Below are 23,149 nucleotides of genomic sequence, written 5' to 3' on the forward strand. Positions count from 1 at the left end.
TATTCAAGGCAGTAGAGCTTCAAAAAATTAGTAGGCGTCGGTCCCATAATTGCAGTTGTGTGGGTATCCTGAGTAAACTACAAATACCAACCGCGACAGATATTTCTGTGAGTTCTTGTTCACAGTTCCTTTTGTACTTTTTCTGTTAGTGTGTTTATGTGGGCTGCTGCATTGCTTTAAATATCTGTTGGTGCATTTATTTTTTTTATCTAACTAAACTATTTTCCCCTCCTTTAAGGATGCAGCTAATGTTGAAGGAAAGCAGCGTATGGTATCTAAAGACGGAATTATTTACTCTATGCACAGAAATTACTTTGGTGTTTACAAAAGTATATTCCCCAAAATAATTCCTTACTGTTAGAAATTAAAGTCAATAATGAAGTTTCTTATTTTCTTTGAAAACCAAAGTATTGTGGGATGCAAACTGTCTTCTGTGAGAGGAGTTAAGACTTCAGGTTGCCATTCTGTTGCCATGTGTTGCACTTTTGCAGTTGTGGAAGTCCATGACATCTTAGATACAAGTTTTCATCTAAAATTGAGAGATACAATCATCTGTTGTTCTGATTATGGCATTCTTTACTTGCTTGAAAATTAGGAAATGGGGACAAAGTATGTGAGAGAGCTTATAGAAGATAGCTTTGGGTAAAGAGAACCTGAACCGTCAGGTTCCTGAATCAGACAGTCAACTGAAACGAGTACCGTTTTGGCTGCAAATGAAGAAATTTGAGCCTCTCTCCGTAAGTGGTTCTCTTCCCACCCCTCAGTAATTTGCAGGCAGGAAGTCTTGTCACGTGATGCTGACTGGCGTACAAATCTTGAGTTGTTTTAATCCTCTAATGAGAGGAGTTGTTAGCTGCGGTACAGCTACTTAATGCTGGAGTGTCTATATATTTCAAGATAACATTTTATAAATTTCTTAGGTGCGTGTCTAACAGCAAAGCATTTTCTTCAGTTTGAGTGTCAGCCTCAGTTAGCATCCACAATATTTTTGTTCCCATAGACTTACAGATGTCATACAGAATTCAGCCTGTGTATGCCATACTGATATCTAAGCTATTAACTACTGTTATGTCACTTTACTCTCAGCAGCTGTGCTGATGTTCACTCTGTAACAGTCCTTCCCCAAACAAGGGCAGACTTGTTTTGAATGTCCATTGTTGTTTTTTTTTAATGACCCGTATGAAGAGATCAGTATTTCATACTTGTCACTTCTACCGTCTACTTTTATTTTAATTTTATCTCTTACCCATATTTTAATGGTGTCTCACGTTTTAGGCTGTGTATTCTGCCATATAAATACGCTTCTCTAAGTGAGACCCAGCTTAGTGGAGACAAAATATCCATTGACACAGGCAAACATACGTACATGTCTTGTTTTAATAGACACGTGAAAGACTGGCAATATATTTAGCTTTTTTTTTTCTTGAGCACGTAGAGTACTTCAAGGAATTTCTGTTTTTACTGTAAGTTGGTTCATGATTTTCACACCATACTGTCTGCAGAGGACGTTAACAGTTGTGATTTGGTAACGCTGAGGTGGAAGATGAAAGCTGAGTGATTCACCAGGCTAAAAACAACTTGAACCCACTGCTGCCACAAGTTGATATTACTGAACGGTATTTCCCAAGTTATGTTTTTTCCCTGTATAGGGCAACAACACCAAAACATTATCTGTAAAACTACTGTGGTAATATAAAAAAACCCAGCAGTTCTGATTTTGTTCAGGGGCACAGAACTAAAGTGACTTTCTTCTCCAGTCACCAACCCAAAAGGCATGGAATAGAATCCGGGCTTTGTGATGCCTTCCGTACTGAAACATGTTACCTCGTGTTTGAAATCACTTTCTTCACATGGTGCACATCGTACTTTCCTTCTGGCTTTTCTGGTTCATCTGCTCTTTCCAGCAGCTTCAGCGTTCGAGGCAGGCTTTTCCAACAGCTTCAGATACTTGAAGTACCTGGTAATAATGGTTTTTCTCTTGTTTAAAACAGACTGTTGTGGTGGTTTAACCTGGCAGGCAGCAGGTCACTCGCTCCCCTGGCCGACTTCCCCATGGCTTATTGTTGGGCGTGATGCCCTGTGGTGTGAGACATGCCCTGGGCCAGCTGTCCCAGCTGCGTCCCCTCGCCGCTCCTTGTGCACCCCCAGTCTGCTCTCTGGCAGGGTGGTGCTGCTAAGAAATACAGAGCACCCTGGGTCTGTGTAAGCGCTGCTCAGTAGCAACTAAAACATCCGCGTGTTATCAGCATTATTTTCATCCTAAATCCAAAACACAGCACTATACCAGCCACTAGGAAGAAAATTAACTCTATGCCAGCCAAAACGAGGACACAAACAAACAAAAGCTCATGACCTAGCATGAATTCTAAGAAGCCATCTGTCAGTACTCCTAGATGGTAACTTTTAGCTAGGAAATGAGTGCACCGTAGTGGGGACAGTGCTGTAAATACTAGTTGTGGCAGATTCTCTCTCTCTGGAGAACTGATGTGGTCTGTATGTGTTTCTTTAACTCTGGCTTTAATTTCACACCTACTTGATCCCAACCACAGTCACTGCAACAAGCACGTGTGTGATGGGGGCAAAGACAATCCGGGTATCTAATGAGCGTCTGATGGTACTGAAATGTCTGCACGAAGCGAAGTGTGTTCAGGTTACTGATGATGACCACTGACAGGGTGGGCTGGAGAGTATGCTATAGAGGCTTTTCTGTCAATTTTGAGTAGCTTCCTAAGTCAATTTTCCTGAATTAAGAAGACAACAAAGCAGATGGATTGGCCAAAACTGAAGTGTTTGGGGTTTTTTTGTAGGCACTTCTCTGAAGTCGCCTTTAGGAGGGGATACAGTCTGCATAGAGCACATTTGGTTTCTAGACATCCTTTGTATAGTAACAACGTGTGCTGAGAGGCTGGCAGCCTGTAAGACACTGTCAGCCTCGTTTGTTCTGGCTCCCTCCCTCGCTTAGTCTGGTGACATCACAGAGATAGATGTTCTTGTGAGAAAAACAGCAGAAGGAGTTGAAAGTCTGCCAAAAATTTGCTGGATGAAACTGAGCTGGCTGCTTCCAGCCTTATTTTCACGACTCTCATTGTGTGCTTGCGTTTTTCACTTGCCAGGATGTTCTTTGCTGAACAAACACAGCAGCAGTGAGATCTCCCCATCCTTAGCATAGTGCTGTCTCACACAGAAGCTTTGGCGGAGTAGCAGCCTTATCTCCATTCAAAATCATTCTAATTTAATCAATTATTCTAAAACATTTTGAAAACATTTTGCATTCTAATAATAACATTCTAATAATAACATCACTTGCCCCCCCGAACTGATTTGCTTTGTAACTCTGGGTAAGTGTGTTTGCAGCTTGTCATAGGTGGTAAATGCAGGAAACATTGAATCTGTGAAGGTTAGTGTTTGATCTGGTTCATTCAAAGCTAGACAGTGACTATGGTGGGCACCCAAATTTGAAGGACTTTGGGAACGAACAGTGTATGCAGAGATACTGGCCAGAGGAGATGAGAGTGACTAACTTTGACTGTACAGATGCCCTATACAGTTCTCTATGAAATAAATTGCTCACAAACTTCCCACAGAGGATACGCGACATAGTTTACTTCTTTCCTGAAAACTGTGAATGTTCCAGCTTTGCTAGGAGGTTGCTTTCACAAATGATTTAGCATAGCTGTTGTTAAATGAGGCCAGCTGTGTTTGTTTTTTCAGTGGAATGGTATATACTTTGTCCTCTTCCAGTCTGTGGAAAACTACAGGGGAAAAAATTAATTCACTTCTAAGATTTGCCCAGAGAAGCTGTGGATGCCCCATCCGCAGGGGTGCTCGAGGCCACATTGGGCGACGTTCATCTGCTATTGCTGTTATCAGAAAGGTTGCTGCATATTAATATTTTGCTATCTTTTGTTTATATTTCTCCCACTTAAAAATACGTATGTGGTGTCTAACTCATTTCTCAGTCATTCTTAAGTTCTGAGTATATTAATTTCCCTAGGTTATCTACTCTTGGATAATTTTACTGTCTGTTCTTTGCAAACTATTTCCATATCCTGCTGTTATGTAGGTGCTAGATCTAGCTACAGTCCTCGTGATCATCTTGAAAATAATTTGTAGTTGATAATATTCTATTCGTCTGTAATATTTCAGCATATAAAGCAAAAATAGGTAGGAAATATTTATCCCTTTTTGTGCATCATTTGCACTTTTTTCTTCTGCTCCCTATTAGGAACCTTTTGGCATGCGTTTCTTCCCACCATTTCTTGGCAGTGGTCCAGTGGTCTCTTTGCTTTACATTTCTTACTTGTTGCCCAATAATAATTTATCACTGAATCTTCCGTGTACACCTAATACTGCTAGCAAAAACCTTGCAGTTCTCTTGTTGTCTTTCACGTGACTTGTCTTACTCTGTAGCGTCTGCTATGATGTTCATCAGAGCTGTGGAAGAAATTCCCTTTCATGCTTTGTGGGGGAGTCAGTTTTCAAGCTACATAACTTAGGGGCTGTAGCGCCCTATTTCAATAGTAATTGAAACTATATGCTGATAGCACTTCTGAATATTTATAATTACCAATATGATTCTGTACGTCCAGATTTGCAGAGTAGTATCTTAGGCTTACGTCAAGTCTGTGAATTAACTCATCATTTCACAGCCCTTTGAACTAAAGCTATAAATGTTTTTTTGAGATACGTAAGCAATTTAGATTGAGGTTTTATGTAGATTTCAGTTTTGAAAGTATATTGTTTCTCTTGTGTTTAAAAGAAAACAAACACATTTAGTGTTTTTTCTATTACAGCGTCTAGAATTCTTCTGTAGTTAGAGCAAGGATGTGCTGGTTTTTTGGGTCTCATGTTCTTTTTGTGTCTTTGGCAGTCTTAATTATTTCTGCTTTGAGTTTGTAACTTCGAAGCCTACAGAAGAATGCTGAGTAATATGAATGTTTTGGTCATAGCTCTTAACCTTTGTTCTGCTTCATTGCTTTAATACCAGATGTGAAGTTTAGCATTTGATAGGGCAACTTTAACATCCTGAAGGATCTTAAGAGTTAAGTTGGGAATCAGAAAACTGTTTGTCAGCAAATATGTTTTAACCATGGATGCAGGGAAATCGTTGCTATCTACTTTTCAATTACAGTAAAGATTCACTATTAGAAAGAATGCATGTTCATTTTTACCTTCAGTCTGAAGGACTGTTACAATGTAGTTGAGATTCTGTATGAAAATTTATCATGTGCTGGGACTGAAATAAACTTTTCTGAGGTGAGAGAGAAACATGATTCTGGGATGTGAAACTTTATGTTCACTAAGTCAACTTCTGGCAAAACTGCACTTACAGTGGATGTTACAATTTCCTTTATTTAAAAGATGCTAAAGAGATTTGTTTGTTTACTCTGACTGCTGATATTTGGACAAATATAAAAGATGAATATACATGCCAAAGTTGTTCTGGGGTTTCTAAACCTCTCTACTACATCTTTGTGGCGGATCAAGATCATGATATTTCTTTCCAAGACGACCAGCAGATACCTAGCTGGGGATCGCTGCATCTGATGCTGTTCTGCTCTTAGACAGTATTCAAGGAACTTTCTCTGAACCTGTTCTTATCTGAAAATGGGAATAATAGTGTGCTTTGCGTAGCACTGAAATGTGAATAAAACCCACAAAACCCACCCCCAACAACTGATGATTATTATTATTATGGGAAAAATCAAGGTTACTTCATAACAACAACTAGTTCCAAGAGGTTGTAAGTACTTCTCAGGAGGAAGAGATTGCAGTTCAGGAAAGAAATGAACAAGAATATTTCTCAGAGGGCAAAAGTGATTCCTGAAATCTTGGTTCCAAAGAACCGAAAGCCCCTCACAGGCCCTTAACGCAGTTTCCCTCCAGTAATCTGACTGCAAACATCGAACTGGCATGCGGAGTCCAGTTCTGAGCACAGAGACTTGCACACAGTCTGCTGCTTCTGTATCTGAACAATGATGAGGGGTCCCTGCACAGGTGGCTCTGGCCAGTGTTACTGTGGTGGTTATGGCTGGAGAAATCCTTCCTGGCTTCCAGTGGGAGGGAAGATGCCAGTTTTCCCCTCCCACTTGAAGATTGTTTCTGTGCACTGCACAACTATCTGTAGTTGTTTGGTTTTCTCTCTTTCTCAGAAGGAGCAGAATCTGTAATCCTTCAATTAACTCAGCCTATGAATGCGTTTCATACTGAAATATGTTGATGGTCAGGTGTTTTCATAGTAATTTAAGCTTAAATATCTTCCTGGACTTAGCTGAAAGCTAGGATAAGCACTTGCATTCAGGATGAGGAATCTTAGGCTGTCCTTCCCAAGTGTAGTTCCATGTTGTGTGGCTTAGCTCTGACACAGTGATTTTCCTAACATCTTCTGATTGCTTCCATCTAGTGGGTATTTTGAGGAGCACAGCTCAGTCTCCAAGTGTCCTGGATCTGTACACCAATGTAAACATAGCTTGAAACTTCTTCCTGTGTTACTGCAGTATAAACCAACCTGATTTCTGCAAGGAACTATTCTGGATGTAGCTTTGGCTTAGCCAGGATAAAGATTCGTTGAAGTATTTTTGGCAGATACTTATGTACTTTAACTAACAGTACATCTGTGTTTAGTTGCATAATATAATTTGAAAAAGACGTGTGAAAATATAAACAGTAACATGATACAGTTTTAGGAGCAATGATATAAGCCAAATTTTAATGTGTGTGCATGCAAAAATAAAAAAGGGTGCTAGAATCACATTTAAAACAATGGAATGAAAAAAGATTGTAGCGAGTTTTCAGAAAAGCTTTGTGTAGCTGTAACTCGCAGAATTTTCTTAGAAAGTGCAGAATTGGATTAGAAAGAATTTCATAATCTAGCAGTTAATATTACTGGAGATAACACTGTCCTTTCCCTTGTATTAGTTGATCAAGTGTCACTTTAAAACCAATCAGTTTATTGCATTCATTGCTTCTTTGAGGAGGCTGTCACAGAATGTCAGTCCTTTGGCTTAAAAACGTATTTATTTCAGGTTAAATGTACTGTTGACTAGTTAACATCTGTGATTTTGCTAATTTGTTGTCATCTTAAATATGACTTTTTTCCTATCTAATGTTTAAATCCCCTGAACTTTTCCAGAGAGGACAAACCTTTTTGTCTGTGGTTTTGAGTGCTAAGCAGCAGATTTATATGATGTTTTACGCAGTAATTTCCTTTTGTTTTCATTTTTCATACACGTTAATAGTGCTACAGTTGTAGTAGTTCCATAATATATTTTATCCCAGGTAATATATTGCAAGCGCTTTTGAGAATTCCACCCCAGCTTTCTGGATACACGATGGGAATTTTTAAGGCTACTGTGTTCTAGGATTATTTGTGCACCACCTCATAGTTTATTCATTTAGTGACAAATTAAGACATCAACACTCTGATTTTTGCATTCAGTTAATTTACAGCCCTTGTTTTTCCAAGTTTCTTCTAGTCCTGGAATTCTATTCTTTCCTTTGTACCTGGGATTATTTCTCTTGTCTTTGGGTGTTCTAATTTCTCTTGAGGTTACTGTTAATGCAGTATTTTCTGTTGTGAGAACCAACTAGCATCTGAGAGACAGAGTGTGCATCGCATACTATTCACATGCGATATAATGCCTGCATGATTTTGCGTATTACACAGTTTGCTCCCTTGGTATACTCAGTGGTTTTATTGTTTGTTTTTCTCTCCTAGCCGGTTGCTGAACCAATTCCAATCTGCAGTTTCTGCCTTGGTACAAAAGAGCAAAATCGTGAGAAGAAACCTGAAGAGCTCATCTCTTGTGCCGACTGTGGCAACAGTGGTAGGTGACGACTTATGATGCTACTAGTAATAACCACAGTAATTTCTGAGACACAAAAGTTTAGTGTAGTGACTGCTACTAACCTGTATGTATGAGGAGTATGCATCCATGACATATAGTACATTTAGTTGAGCTGAATCTCATGGTCCTAGGAGGAGACGCTTGGGTTAACCTAACACACAAACAGTTCATTTGACTCCTGGAGGTTGCTTTAAAAATGTAGTAACAATTACCAGTTATATCATGTTACAACAAAACAGAACTCAGTCATGAAAAATTATCTTGGTGGGCTTTTGTATGTGGGCATGTCATTTGCTTTCTAGGTTATTGTGTTATAAGTGGAATAGAGGCATCTGAAAAAGGTGTATCTGGATCACCAAAATTCTACACGGAACTATGTGATTAACAGTTATCACCGTGAGCTATCTGTGAGCATTAGCAGCAGTGGAATGTTTTTGTTGGTATCACTTTCTCGCTTTCCTGTAGGTCATCCATCCTGTTTGAAGTTCTCACCAGAACTGACAGTTCGAGTGAAAGCCTTGAGATGGCAGTGTATTGAATGCAAAACATGCAGTTCCTGTCGAGATCAGGGCAAAAATGCTGTGAGTACAGTAAAGTATGGACTGAATGAATACAATATCAGTCTTGTGAATGTTCTGTTAAAATATGCAATAAAATAATTCTAGAGTCAAGTATCTGCAGCTTCTGTTTAAGTTTGGTAGTCTTTCTGAGACCTGTGAAATACCTTACGTCTTGTAGTTGAGAAATACGTGCGTGTTCTCCCAGATGGCAACAAATTAATGGGGACTTGATGCGCATCTAAGGAGAGATTAAATCTATCTGTCTTCAACAGGATAACATGCTATTTTGCGACTCCTGTGATCGTGGCTTTCACATGGAGTGCTGTGATCCCCCTCTTACCAGGATGCCAAAAGGTGAGAACTTTGTGATGAAAAGGGTAATTTAAGGTGGTGATAGAAGAGATCAGTGGGCAGAAAGTGCTTCTGCATATTTTATTCTCTTTTAGCTACTTTTAACTTGCTATTTACATCATTGCTTTTCAGGTATTAGAGACTGTAAAATTTCCTCTGGAAAGGGGCAGAGCTGAACATCCAGTTTTTCCACTGTCTCTTGCTTCCGGTACATTATTATCGGTGAAGGGTTTTGAAAAAACCTTTGAGATCTGAGGGAATAGAAGTGATCCCTGCAGATTAAAGTGATCAGCTTAAAATTGAATGAATAACCTTGTACGTAAGAAAGAGATCGGCTTGTGAGTTTTTGAAGTCATATCTGGTTGGACAGTAGAGATTCCTGGAGTACAACCGAACTTCTCTTTTCTGTCAGAGAGCAGACTATCTGTGGAAGATTATTCCTTGATAATTGGAAAAAGAAAAATCTTCCTGTAGAAGGTAGTTGGAAGTAGTGTATTCATAAGCAGAATATAGGATAATTAAATGTGGTTTTTACGTTTTTCTGATAATGCACTACCAATTTAAGAGACTTCAAGAATGGTTGTTGGAAGTACATCACGGGAGGTGTGGAGAATTAACTGAATTTGACTTTAGATTGCTGGATCATACTTTTTTTTTTTTTCCAATGGATATATGATAATTGGGGCCTTTGGTATTGTTCTTAACCTTTCTGTTGGAAAACCTAGGGCCTGTAATTCTCCTTTACATTCTATGTAGATGTCCCTTGCATTCAGTGATGGGGATTTGTGTCTTATAGGTATGTGGATATGTCAAATATGTCGGCCACGGAAGAAAGGAAGAAAACTTTTACACAAGAAGGCAGCACAGATAAAACGACGCTATGCTAATCCAATAGGACGTCCCAAAAACAGATTAAAGAATCAAAATGCAACGTAAGTTTCTATATAAGAGGAGTAAGGTGTGTGATTTTATAGGGCAGCAAGTACTTTCGAAGTGTGTTATCTGCTCTCTGTGGGGAGGTATCTTTTACAATGAGGAGCTTTTCATTAATTCTTGAAGACAAAATTTCTGAAGAGTACTGTAAAAGAACAGAAGTAATCTCACAGTGCTTCTTTGTACCTAGATATTTACTCTGTGTAACAACTTAATATTTGGTTTTGAAGTATTCCTTTTAGAAATAGATTAATTTTGCTGGTTTTGTCAAGTCTGTTTTTCGGAATGGTTACTTTTACCAGTATAGTAGCTTTGTGAGCATTTCTCAAGAAATGTTTTTGATGCTTAGAGAAACACAGTAATTTACAATAAAGCAGTTAAGGTGGTCATTTGACATACTGTCTTGCAACACTATCAGATTAAATATTTTTGTCTATATTCTGCTTCCATTCCTAATGTTTCTGCACTTGTGCAAGGCTTCATTGCACTGGGACAGATTGTGTGACTTTGTTAGGGTTATTATGGAACCAGTTGTCGGGGAATTCTTTGGATTACTCTCCAGCCAGAGCAATTCCTTTAACATTGCTGTGCAGTGCTTGTTGTGATGCAACGTTATTAACTATGCTGGGGACAGAACAGTGAAGGAGTATATCGAAGAACTTCTGTTGTGACTATCACATTAGCTTAAAAAATGTCAAACTACTGCTTAATTCTAGCTGATTAGAACCGAAGGATGTTCTGAAAAAATCTTACCAAGTTTCATGCTTAAAAAAAAAATACAGGGTACAGCTCTCTTAAGTATCCTAATTTTGGCCATTCTGCGATACCAGATAAGAAACTAGAGGACCCCTCTATGTAATTCAGAGGGACAAAAGGAAAGCTAAGTATCTGTTTTGTCTCTTATTTTTTTTCATAATTTATTCACACTTTTTCACCTTCATTCCACCATTTGTCTTGCAAAATATATCCACAGAATTATGTACAGATGCTATGGATTTGTGTTTTTTTTTTTTATGAAAAAGCAGCCTTTTTTACTTCTCTGTAGCTGTTAAGATTCTAGCTGAAATCACTCGGCTTCTTGAAACAGCAGTCTACGGCAATTCTTCAGAGAAGTGTTAACACTTGGTTATCTTGAGAGTTTTGCAACTTCCAGCCTGAAGGACAGCGGCTGGAAGGGGATAACACTGTTTTTACTGAGATGCTCAGCATGATTCTTAGCAATCATGCATGTCCCGTATGCATTAGCTTTCAGCGTAGTTCTTTTGACAATTTCCTATTGACATGTGTAAATGTTTAGCAGCTACATAAATTGAAACTTTCCATGCAGTGTATTTGTTCTGGCTACTGTTTTTTATAACTTTTTTATTAAATTCAGCAGAAATCTGTAATTTATACTCAAGTTAATTGCACATAATGTTCAATGTGGAGAAACGTAGTGCAGTGCTACTGAGATGTTTAGAATAATGGCTCCTCTAGGGTACACAGGCTCTTGACTACTCCTTTATTGTTATTACATTTTTCAGTTCACCTTTAGCTTCTGTGTGATTCATAAATATACAAGATGCTAATCTGCTCTGCAGCCTAAAACAAACCACTTAAACCAATCTTCTGACCATATCTTTCCCCTTCTCATTCTTTAGATCAAAGGGCCCGTTCAGCAAAGTTCGAACTGGCCCTGGTCGGGGTCGGAAGCGTAAGATAACTCTGTCCAGCCAGTCAGCGTCATCAGAAGGGGGATACCTGGAGCAGACAGATATCTTGGACTTCTGCAGAGATGGCAGCACCACCTTGAAGTTTAATAAGAAAACCAAAGGGCTTATAGATGGCCTTACTAAATTCTTCACTCCCTCCCCTGACGGACGAAAAGCTCGAGGGGAAGTGGTGGACTATTCTCAGCAGTATAGGATCAGGAAAAAGGGTACCAGGAAATCTAGCACTTCAGAGTGGCCCACAGGTAAAGATTTTTCACCCTGCCAATGTAAGTATCCTGTACTCCAACAAAATGTTCAAGGGCCAGGACATTGAAGTGACTAGAATTTTTTAGGTGCTGGAAACTTCGAGCTGAAAAGCTAACACTCAAATGCAGTTATCTTTAGTGCATCATGGTAGAATAGCAGTTGGAAAAGAGAGATCTTTGCCTCTTTATATGTAATGACAGGATGTGATGAGGGACCAAACAATGACTGTGAGGTATAATGCCCTTTGGTAATGAGGGGCTGGCAGATAACACGAAGAAATGTGCAAAATAATGTCATGTTCGAAAGAAGTAACTTAGGGAGTGGTTAATGAGAATAAGAACAACAAGGTAGAAGTATGAAATGGGAAATAGATAAGAAAGATTCATGAGTTTCCTATCTGTGGTAGAGGCTAGCAAAAATTTCTTTCTTTCTCAGCCACAGAAGAGCCTGCTTCATGCTGTGCTTCTCACCTACCTGCTGGGGAGCATCCCTTGTCTTGAACACAGTTCTGCTTTGTTTTCTTTTTTAGTTTAAGATGGTCATCCATGACTGCACCTTAATTTAATCTTTGTGTTCAGATCTTTAAAGTCTTGTGTATTTTCATAACTTGTGTTGTTCCTAAGTAAGCAGTGGATAATATTCCACAATCAAATACAAGGGTTGAAGCTTTAGAATAGGTAATTGCATTAGCCTGGCTGGTGCTGGAAGCATTTAAAAAAAAAAAAAAAAAAAAGCCTCTTACTGGCTTGAGGGTGAGGTGAAGAATCTTGTGGGGTTAGGTTTTTTGTTCGTTTTTGGTGGTGCTGTTCGTTTTTTTTGTTGTTATTTTTTTGGGGGTGTGTGTATGGAAGGGAGTATTCCTTCGGTTATGAATGGAAGTGTTTTGGTTTTGATTGTGGCAACTACAGGGTTGAAATAGTTTAGTAGTCCTTTTGTGAAAACAGGCACAGTGGTAAGCCGTTTACCCAAAAAGATCTTACAGTAGTGTCCTGATGGCATTTGTAACAATGAATACCTAAATGCTGCATTTGAGTCAAATATCTGACATTACTTCTTATGTGGTCAGAAATCCAGACATGGTTCCTCCTTTTTGGTCCCAATCTGAGCAGAAAATTGCATCAGAAAAACTCAGCTGTATTCAGTCATTTTGCTACATGTTGTTTCCTGCTGTACTAAAAAGTATGTACCTCTGTGTAAATGTAGGTGATGACAGTTTTCTCTCTCAATTACAGACAATCAGGATGGCTGGGATGGAAAACAAGAAAATGAAGAGCGCTTTTTTGGGAGCCAGGATGTCTTAACTGAAAAAGATATGGAGTTGTTTAGAGATATTCAGGAGCAAGCACTGCAGGTAAAGTTAAATATTCAGTGTTTGGCAGAAAGTACCAAACCTGTAAAAGTTTTTTTTGTTTGTTTGTTTGTTTGTTTGTTTTTTAAAAAAAAGTAGACTCCAGATGAGTCAGTCTGTTACAGAAGCTAATGTGCTCTGTTCTTCTGGTTGAGAGTAGAGGGGAACTGCTCTCAAGAGAGCTGAAGAATAATATAAAAGTGGACATAAGAGTGTAAGGGGCTGAGGTGAGCATCTGAAAAGCCTTGAGGGCTGTGGCTTTAATTATGTTAGAACATAGCTGTTAAGTAGCTGGTAAAATGTATGGACTGTTAAAAACAATAAAATACGGGGGCTGTTTGCATGGGTCATATAGGGCCTCTGGGTAATTAAAACATTTTTTTCTAGATAATATCGCTATTTATGAAAAGGGATGAGGCATTGCTTTGTGTGTGTATGTTCACATATCTGTGTAATGTGTATAATATATCCATTATCCGTGTGTATTACATACTGTGTATGTGCGTACTTTTCAGTAACTTGAATGGTTTTATGATTTACTCCTTTTCAAGCCAGAGAGGTCAACTGAATTTATGAGGTGACTTCCTTGAACAGTGCTTCCCTAAGTATAACTGTCCTTTTAACTTTCTGTAGATATTTGACTTCTGCTTGTTTACATACAACGCTGTCAAAGGTTGATTTGATTCCAATTACTAAGTATAGTCTCTGTACCTGAAGAGTTACGGAACAATGAGTTCTGGTAAGACTGAACTCTGCCATCTGTGGGATAAAGCAGACTAAGATGGAGAGCAGTTAACTTTTTTTTTGAGGTGCAAATACAACAGTACTGTATAACACTACTTATTTCAAACTTGGTTACAGGATTGATTTAAGAAAAAAAAAAAAAACAAGAAAAAAAAACAAAAGGAAAAAAATGCAACACTCAGCATGTGCATTACTGAGCAAATCGCATACCTGACTATGGCTTGTGACCATCGTTTAGAAAAACACTGAAGATCTGAAATGGTCTATGGGCATACATCCACAACAGACAAAATATTCATCTCCAAACACCTGCTTAAAAGAGCCTATTTTGAAGAGATTTTTTTTTGCCCTATGTGGGGAAAATACTTATTATAGTTGAAATACCTTACATTTAAGGTGGCTAGTTGGTTGGTTTTGGTGAGGAAAGCATTACCCAGAGTTGTGATGCAGTGATACAGGAAGTGTGCACCTGTATCTCTGAGCTAACTGCCTCACCCAAGAGAATGGAAGTGTTTGGTGATGTGTCAAAGGCTTTCAAGTGAGCCGAGGAAAAGATACTGCTTACTGAATGTTCAGGGAGAAAGCTGCTAGCGTAGAGGCTGAAGCAGTAGTCTGCTATTGAATGCCTTCTTGTAGGGACTGTGGTGTGTGAGCAGCGATACGGGAGCTAGATGTGTGCTCTGTGCCTGCCTTTGCGTTGGGCATTCATTTGGAGGAGGGTTTTCTTGCTTAAAAGAAGACACAGGGGCAGGTCTTATGGGTGCAGGTGCATATAACTGTTTTCCTTGAGACTTGTCAGGATGCCCATGATAATTGTGTTTATTATTGACCTGTTGTAGCAAGTGATAATATTGATTCCTTTGAGAACACAGTGAAGGAAGTGCTTAGCCGTAGATTGCAACAAGAGTTGCCTTCATAAACTGCTCCTTAGTAATTTGTCTGGCCAACAAGTGTTGTATGAAACCTTATACTAGTTACCAAAACTGCACAGATCGTGTTTTCCTTTCTGCATGGAATCCTCACCTTGTAACAAAAGCTTTTAGCACCTCAGATTGTTTATTTAATAGCATTGTCATATTTCTTTCTGATAAATACTAGGGATTTGTTATTATTATAGCAGGGTTTTAAGCTGAAGTAAGATAAATTGGCTCCCTTATGTAGTTTCCTTCTTAGAAGGTAGCCCAAGATGAATGGAAAAGCCTAAAGAACGAATCCATAAACTGAAGGGGACTGAAGGGGGTGGAAATAAATTGGTTGGACTCAGGATCGTATACAGGTAGTAAGTTCTAAGCCCTTATTTGGCTGACTGCTGAAATACTGTTTATCTTCTGAGTGAGAATAGAGAGTGTTATGCACTTGTGATGGTAAGGAGGTAGCTGTGCACTGAATTTTTACTTTGGTAGGTACTGTGTTCACAGTACAAATAGTCTTAGTGCTGGGAAGACACTGTTCTATTAGTAGACATTTGTATATTCTAGATCCTAGCATCAGGAATAATCCGTGTTTCTGTACTTGGCTACTGAAATAACAAAGAAAGAAATAACAAATGGACTGAAAGAAAATTATATTAAATTATATTAAATTTTGCTGTCTACTCATTTGTATGTAAAGAGTACGACATGCAACAGTGTGAAAGGTAGTGGAATATTTATAACAATACTCGCTACTTCATTTTTGTGAATCACGTTTGCTTGGTATGTGATTGCTGGCTTCTGCATCTTCTTACTTCTCTTTGAGTTCAGATAAAGTAGGATGGACTGGGTAGATGGAAACACTTTAATTTATTTCAGCTTACAAGTCTTTCAGTTGGAAATTCACGGAAATATCTTTTTTTCTTGCATAGAAAGTTGGGGTGACTGGGCCTCCTGATCCGCAAGTCCGATGCCCCTCTGTCATCGAATTTGGCAAGTATGAAATCCAGACCTGGTACTCCTCCCCATATCCCCAGGAATACTCAAGGTACGACTGAACATCCTTTTTTGTTCTGCTTCAGTGTTTATGGGAAAGCTGTATTCCAGCACGTGTGGAAATCTTAAGATGATTGTATGTGAATGTAGGACAGAAGCAAAGTACATGTAATCCAGATACTTTTCATGGTAGTCAGTAGACATCTGAAGTTTTTTTTAGGCTGAGTCAGAAAGGCGATAAACTCTCTGTAATATGCTGTATATGCTGTGAGCATTAGAATGGCCACGGAAACGTAAGATTACGTAGGTTCCCAAAGAACTGACATGTTATGCTGAAGAGAGAGCAGCCTCAGCTAAATGATCTGATATTGGGCTGTAAGTGATAAGAGTATCCTGACTGCAGTAGTTCTTGACACATGGCATCATCATGATATAAAATAACACCATATTCCCTCAGCAGATTTGTTAACTGTATTTTAAATGACCTTATTAGAAAGGGCTGTATGCTATATAGAGCTTGAAAGAGAAAAATACGTAGAAATTTAATAAGAATGACTTTTGATGTATTATTTTTATGCTGTACGGAGTTCAACACATTAAATCATAAATGTTTAACGTTTTACATTTTAGCATCTGAAGTATTCTCCTGTGATACTCAATTAGTTGTTCTGATGTTCTCTTTCTTAACAACTTTGCAAACTGTCTAAACTGTAAACTCTTCAGACATTAACTTGATTCAGAATGAGGAATAACTTCCAAAAGCCATAGCTAGAGAGAGAAAATGAAATAAAACTTGTTGTTATACCATTTCTATCACAGAGCATATGGTCCGTTATCAAGAATTATTCTAGTCCTGCTAAGTGTATTAAATGTAATTGAGAAATAGCATCCCTGCCCAAGTTAGTGTATGCAAATGGAATTAAATCACAGCAGGACAAGATACTCATATTTAAATTGTCCGTGTCAATGTAGTATATAAAATGGCTTTGTGATGGTGTTGACAGATTTCTCATGGGGATTTCTTTTTTTTAAATACGTATTCATTACAGAATAAGTAAATGCTGTAACTTTAAGCATGCTGAGGTTTTTTGTCCTTATTAGCACATACATAGGTTCACTATATACTGGTTTTGTTTTCATCAAGTTCTTTATCTGCAGGAGTGAGGAATTTCATGTAAAAGTCTGTATCTTCAATCTTGGATTTCTTCACCTTTGCTTACAGGCTACCCAAGTTATACCTTTGTGAATTCTGTCTAAAGTATATGAAAAGCAGAACTATTCTCCAGCAGCATATGAAAAAGTGTGGCTGGTTTCATCCTCCAGCCAATGAAATTTACAGAAAAAACAATATTTCAGTCTTCGAGGTAAGTTAAGATATGAAGCCACTCACTGTTATCTCTAAGACAGGGTCTTCAGCATACAGTAGTGTGAGTGTTCTGTAGCCCTAAAAATCTTCATTCTTCAAGTATTCACTCGCAAAGAGTGAAGCAGTACAAGCAAACAGTGGGTGCTGGTATCATATATAGATTATTCATACAATAAATATGTGAGAAGGCTTGCTGTGTTTAAAAAAAAAAAACCTTACTCATTTTAGGAAAATTAATTTTAACTTCTAAGTTCATTTAAGAAGCGATTGGACTGTGCACTTAGTCACATGGTCTAAAATTTTGGGTAGACCTGTGCAGTGCCAGGAGTTGGACTTGATGATTGCTATGGGTCCCTTCCAACTCAGGATATTCTATGATTCTAATAAATGTAACAGGGACTCAGCCACGGCCTTTATGCTGTGAAATTTTAAATCATTTGGGAGACTGCCTGTGGCATTGAAGCCTTCCTGTTGTGTTAGATATGTCAAATATTGAGGGATACCCAGATGAAGCATTTTCTTCTATGATAGAATATAGAGTGATATAACTTCTCCTCGTTTTTGTAAGGTTGATGGCAATGTCAGCACTATCTACTGCCAGAATTTGTGCTTATTAGCCAAACTCTTCCTGGACCATAAGACTCTTTATTATGACGTGGAGCCATTTCTTTTCTACGTGCTGACACAGAACGATGTGAAGGGCTGTCACCTTGTTGGTTACTTTTCTAAGGCAAGTATTTGAGTGCTTCAGACTTGGAATTGCTGTGGTGAGAAATGTTGCTTCAGAGTCTTTAACTGTAATTTAGGCCTTTGCATTTTATGTAATATAATATGCAAGCTGAAATGATGGTAATAGAGTTTTAATATTTTTCTCTCCTCTAAAGTCTTTCTGTTGCTCAAGTATGTTTTTCCTAAAAAAAAAAAAAAAAAACCTGTGGCTTTATATCTCAGTTTTTGATAATAAGTAATTATGGAGTTGTACAGAACAACTTCTATTTCTGGCTGGTCAGAAGTTTTCTACTTTTAAAATGTGCTGCTTTTTTTTTTTCCCAACAGGAAAAACACTGCCAACAGAAATACAATGTTTCCTGTATAATGATTCTTCCACAATACCAGCGTAAGGGCTACGGCAGGTTCCTAATTGACTTCAGTAAGAAACTTCTTCACTTTTTTTCTCCTTTTCATATTTTAAAGAAAGACTTAGTAATCAAAGAGGATATCTTTTAAAAATAAAAAAAGAAGTCTCAGAAAAAGGATGCTGATGTTCACAGTAATCTGAACTTGACTACTTAATCTTTTTTGTTGGAAACCTTAAATTCTGAAAACAAGTAGATGAATTTTCCTCTAATTCAGGTGTAAGCAACTATAGGCATTTGTCAGTATAGGGTTTTTGCAGAAGCTAATCTTGTGCATGTAGTTATTTATAAAGAAAGCCAACTCTAAAACCACATGGTGTGTCAAACTTTCAGTGGCTTGATTAAGCGAATGTGTCTTAAGCAAAAGGTAGTCATAGTTAGGTTTTAATTTAGCTTTGAGAGCAACAAAAACAGATGGTTTTAGGCTGTGAATACTCTAACAGTTCTCAGTTTCATGTGGATTTCAGTAAGTTCACTAGGAAACTTGCCACTGTTACTATACCACACTTACTATGCTGATATATAGATAGCCTTTCCTGTGGACGTGCTAATTTTGGTGTTAATGTCCTAAGGAGAAACTCTACTGGAATAATTATACTAGAATAGTTTTAGAATAGTAAATATCCTGTGTAGATAAGATGTTCTGCTGAAAATATTGATGAAATAATGGAACTCAGTGATGTATCTTGAGAAACTAACAGATTTGGGCTATGGTAGAGCAGCAGTGAGAAGACACCTTTGTCAGCTGATGGTTTTTTGTTTTTTTTTTCTTCTTTGTTATACTGGGGAGATATAACCTCTCTGTCTTTATTGAACCTGTGCAGCGTATCACAGTCTTTAATTGAGGTTTTTCTACGGTTAGAGCTTGGTACTCTCTAGTATGGCCCTGAAATTTCTCAATAGAGAATTTTTAAGTAAATTATTTGCTTTATTAGTTTTAAAAGGTTAAAATGTTTTCCTTCTATCTTCTTTAAAATGACAATTGCCATTTTAATTTTGTTTAAAATTATTGAATTCTATTGTACAAAGTAGCTGATCTGAGGCAGTTGTCACAAGTTAAGCTAATCGCAACTGCTGAAGTTATTTGCTTTCAAATCATGTATTTCTTCAAAGCCCAAAGTGACACTCACTGATAGATATATTAATGGCTTAACTGGCAGAGTTGTAATTTCAAAGATTCAGCAGACCTCACGCTGTATCTGTACTACAGTCCTAGGTTAGTTTCTAGGTAGTCAACTGCTGCCATCTTGTGGTGTTGCCCATAGCCAATGTTGAAAAACAATGTAGTTTAGAAACCTCATACTATATCATTGTTTAACAGAAATTTGAACGCCTCCAAAGTGGCGCTGATCACTCAGTGAATCCTTCAAAAGTGTAATATGTATCTCATAAGAAGCATTCAGCTACTTTCTTGCCCTTGTAGAATTTGGAGTATCAGGATGCAGAAGCTATGTATGCCAATTTTTTGAACGTTCTTTTTCTTGTGCTTCTTTAGGCTATCTGCTTTCAAAGCGTGAAGGTCAAGCAGGATCACCAGAGAAGCCCCTGTCAGATCTGGGACGGCTCTCATATATGGCTTATTGGAAAAGTGTAATATTGGAGTGCCTTTATCACCAACATGACAAGCAATTAAGCATCAAGAAATTGAGTAAACTGACTGGAATCTGCCCTCAAGATATCACTTCCACTCTGCATCACCTGCGAATGCTTGACTTCCGTAGTGATCAGTGAGTACAGTAGTCCTGTTTTATTTCCAGACAAACTCAGGTGTATTTGAATGAACTTCAGTGATGTTTGGAGGCAAGTCACATCCAATAACCTTGATTTTATTTAGAAGTAATGTGACCAAATATTGACTGTTGAGATCTGTGATGTTCTCATGCAGTGCAAGAATTGTTCAGTGCCAAAGCTGCATGAGATTAGCAGCCACGTAGCAGTGCAGCTGTGAAACGTCCAAGTAACTTGCAGCTGTGAGAGAAAGCAAGCTGGTCTCTTGACCATGTTATCTTGAGGTCCCTCTGCATAATCAGTCTAACAACCTCACAGGATAGAGCAGGAGGATCTCTAGAGGGAAGGGGAACATCCTTTTTCCCTTTTTGGTCCTTTTTCCTGACACTGAGCAGACAGTTGTTTTCTCCTTTTCTCTGCACGTCCAAGATGCAATTAACTTGCTCAGACAATGGGATAGATCAATGGGAGAAATGAGGTGTATGGATATAGAACAGAGGTTTGGCCAGCTGAGTGTACGAGTCAAGTGAAATACAGGGAATTGTTCTTAATTCAGACAGTTGCTGTTTTGGGAGTAGGATTGTATTCTTAGTTTGTGTTAAACTTACTTTAGAACACTTTTATATCCTCATTTCACAGTGTGCTTTCTAATTTGATTTAAAAAATAATAATAATTAGTGATATTACTCCCAAACAGCTGAATAAAATCCAGTCTGGCAGTGGGAACATAACTTTTTAAAGCAGCCTTTTTGTTATCACTGAGCATCTTTTGCCTTATATTGCCTTTTTGCCAAATGGCTTAACCCCTGACTGTTTAACAGATAATAAAAGTGTAAGTGTAATACCCACGTAAGGATAATGGCTTCACCATTAACAAGAAATGGAAAGAATTTTAACATTTTCTCAGTTTTAAGATGCTTTCTCTAGTCTGAAGGCATTGCATATTTGCAGATTGTAGATTTTTAGTGAATTTCCTGATCTCTCTGAAGTTACTCAAATTGAGATTACGATGATTGAGAGTACACAGATTTCTCTTTCTTTTGTATGTCACATGACGACATGTATAGTAAGTAGCCTGTTGTTGATCAGAGTATTATTCCTGTTCAGATTTGTGATCATTCGTCGGGAGAAACTTATCCAAGAACATATGGCAAAGCTTAGAACTAATGTGAGACCTATAGATGTGGATGCGGAATGTCTGCGTTGGACACCTGTTATAGTTTCCAACTCAGTTGTCTCTGAGGATGAAGAAGAAGAGACTGAGGATGGGGAAAATGAAGAGCAACAACATCAGAAAGAAAAAGATTCAGAGGCCAGCGTAAGAGTGAATTGGTTACTTCTATGCAGCATATAGTTTGTATTCTGTGCTTTTGCAGGCAGTACTAACAAAATTTCAAATGGCAAGCATGGGCATTTTGCATAATAATAATAATAAAAAACATTGCAGTTGTAATTAGATTATGTATCTTTGTAGTTTCAGATTAGATACTAAAAAATAGTAGTATCACTGAGGCATAGCCTGTAGAAAGGTTAAAGTCTTTTTGAAATTATTGAAGAGCACACTTAATGCATTTTTCAGTGTGTGGAAGTCATGGTGGTTTCAAAAAATAAAAAATAACAAAACAATCCCCTTCCTACTCTCAAGCAACCTGGACTCTCATCAAATTACTGAACAGGCATTAGGTTTGAAGGCACCCAGCACTTCTATAAGTGAGAAATTGCATAAATAAAAATGAACAAACAAAATCTTCAACATTTTTCACCAACATATTTTCCTGTGTTGTTTTGCAAAATCACCAATAACTTTATCGTAAATCACTGCCCACAGAGCAGTGAAACTTTCTGAAATCTAGGCTGCTAACCTGGAAGGGTTGCACTCTCGCATCAGGTGATGAACACTGACTAGAGTACCATTTCAGAGAGAGATTATAGGCCATTACTACATTTGCATGAAACTCATTGTGCATTTTTATAGGAAAAAACACTTCATGTAATTCAAAAACACTTCATGTAATTTTCAAGATAATTGTGAGATAAATACTGCGTTTGAATGTGGCAAGGTTATGCTTGCATTCCAGCAGGCCACTGGATGGCTGCTGCCTACTGAAGTCAGTTGTCAGGAAGCTAATCTGGGGTACATTGTCAACTGGTAGGGAAAGGAATTGCAGTGAGCAATATTACATCATCATAAAAGTCAATTCATTTATTCATTTGCTATTCTCAGATTCTGAAAAGTCACCCTTGTTAAAGTTTTCTGAATTCTTGCTCAAAAGCTTTTGCTGAATCAGTTTCAGGATAGATGTGCATGATTAAATAGGAAGTATGAAATCTATTTATTTTTATTTATGTTAGATGGTAAAATCTGTGTCATGGGAGAAGAAAGAGCAAGAGCCTTATTCACCTACAAAGAATGAAAAAAAGCCAGACATTGTTGCTCCAGTCAGTTCTGCACGGCCAAACAAGCATGTTTTTCCCCTGGACAGTCTTCCTGCAAACAGTCAGCCGTCACGAAGAGGTCGATGGAATCGCAAGGGCAAAAAACTTCGAGAGACCTTTTGTGAGAAGGAACCAATATTGCCCACTGAGGACAAGACAGACATTCCTGGTGAGCGGTGCAGTGAATGTGAGGAGAAATCAGCAGCCTCACGAGGCCGGTGCAGTGAATGTGAGGAGAAGTCAACAGCTTTGCAGGGAAGATGTGGTGAATGTGAGGAGAAGTCTCCAGCCCCAAGAAGTCGGTATGCTGAAGATGAAGAAAAATCTGCAGTTTCCCAGGTGCAGTATGGCAAAAGTGAAAAATCTGCAATTCCTCGTCGGCGGTACAGCGAAGGTATGGAAAGATGGAGAGGACAGTTGAAAAACATGGAGCCACTGAAGTGTAGGTTCCCAGAGGACTGTGAAAGATTACCCCGCCGCTACAGCGATAGTGATAGGGCACTTCCGAGATGTTTCAGTGAGAGTAGTGAAGATGATGATGATGACCCCGTGAGTCCCCGATCAAGCTCTCCACCTGTTCTCACCAAGCCGACTTTAAAACGAAAGGTGTGCGCTTTATTTCTTCTTGTTGTCTCTGTTATGCAGCCTATTTTGTCAATATGTTGGTACTGTTTTAAGGGTCAGTGCAATTCATGAGCTATGTATTAAATGTACGAGTAACGCCTGTTCAGTGTTCCAGGTCTCTGTAGAGTACTTTGTGCTACCTTATTGCTAGTGGTGTGGTCTTTTTGCATCAGAGGTAGGTTTTTTTCCCAGATTTCTGACTTGTGGTTTT

The 23,149-nt window shown here is 38.3% G+C and overlaps 1 protein-coding gene across 1 annotated transcript in view; it reads left to right on the top strand.

The window, feature by feature from the left end:
* The window catches only part of KAT6A (lysine acetyltransferase 6A), a 44,498-nt gene that overhangs the window by 10,684 nt on the left and 10,665 nt on the right, over positions 1-23,149 (top strand). Inside the window, exons 4-16 of the mRNA XM_083811483.1 lie at positions 7,718-7,826; positions 8,313-8,428; positions 8,680-8,761; positions 9,555-9,690; positions 11,332-11,645; positions 12,882-13,000; positions 15,585-15,700; positions 16,871-17,012; positions 17,583-17,744; positions 18,071-18,164; positions 19,646-19,877; positions 20,986-21,196; positions 22,231-22,920. Of these exons, the coding sequence (XP_083667609.1) occupies positions 7,718-7,826; positions 8,313-8,428; positions 8,680-8,761; positions 9,555-9,690; positions 11,332-11,645; positions 12,882-13,000; positions 15,585-15,700; positions 16,871-17,012; positions 17,583-17,744; positions 18,071-18,164; positions 19,646-19,877; positions 20,986-21,196; positions 22,231-22,920 (2,523 nt within the window). The remainder of the gene's footprint in view (positions 1-7,717; positions 7,827-8,312; positions 8,429-8,679; positions 8,762-9,554; positions 9,691-11,331; positions 11,646-12,881; positions 13,001-15,584; positions 15,701-16,870; positions 17,013-17,582; positions 17,745-18,070; positions 18,165-19,645; positions 19,878-20,985; positions 21,197-22,230; positions 22,921-23,149) is intronic.

Source organism: Anser anser, assembly GCF_964211835.1.
Source record: "Anser anser genome assembly, chromosome: 26".
Classification (NCBI taxonomy): Eukaryota; Metazoa; Chordata; class Aves; order Anseriformes; family Anatidae; genus Anser; species Anser anser.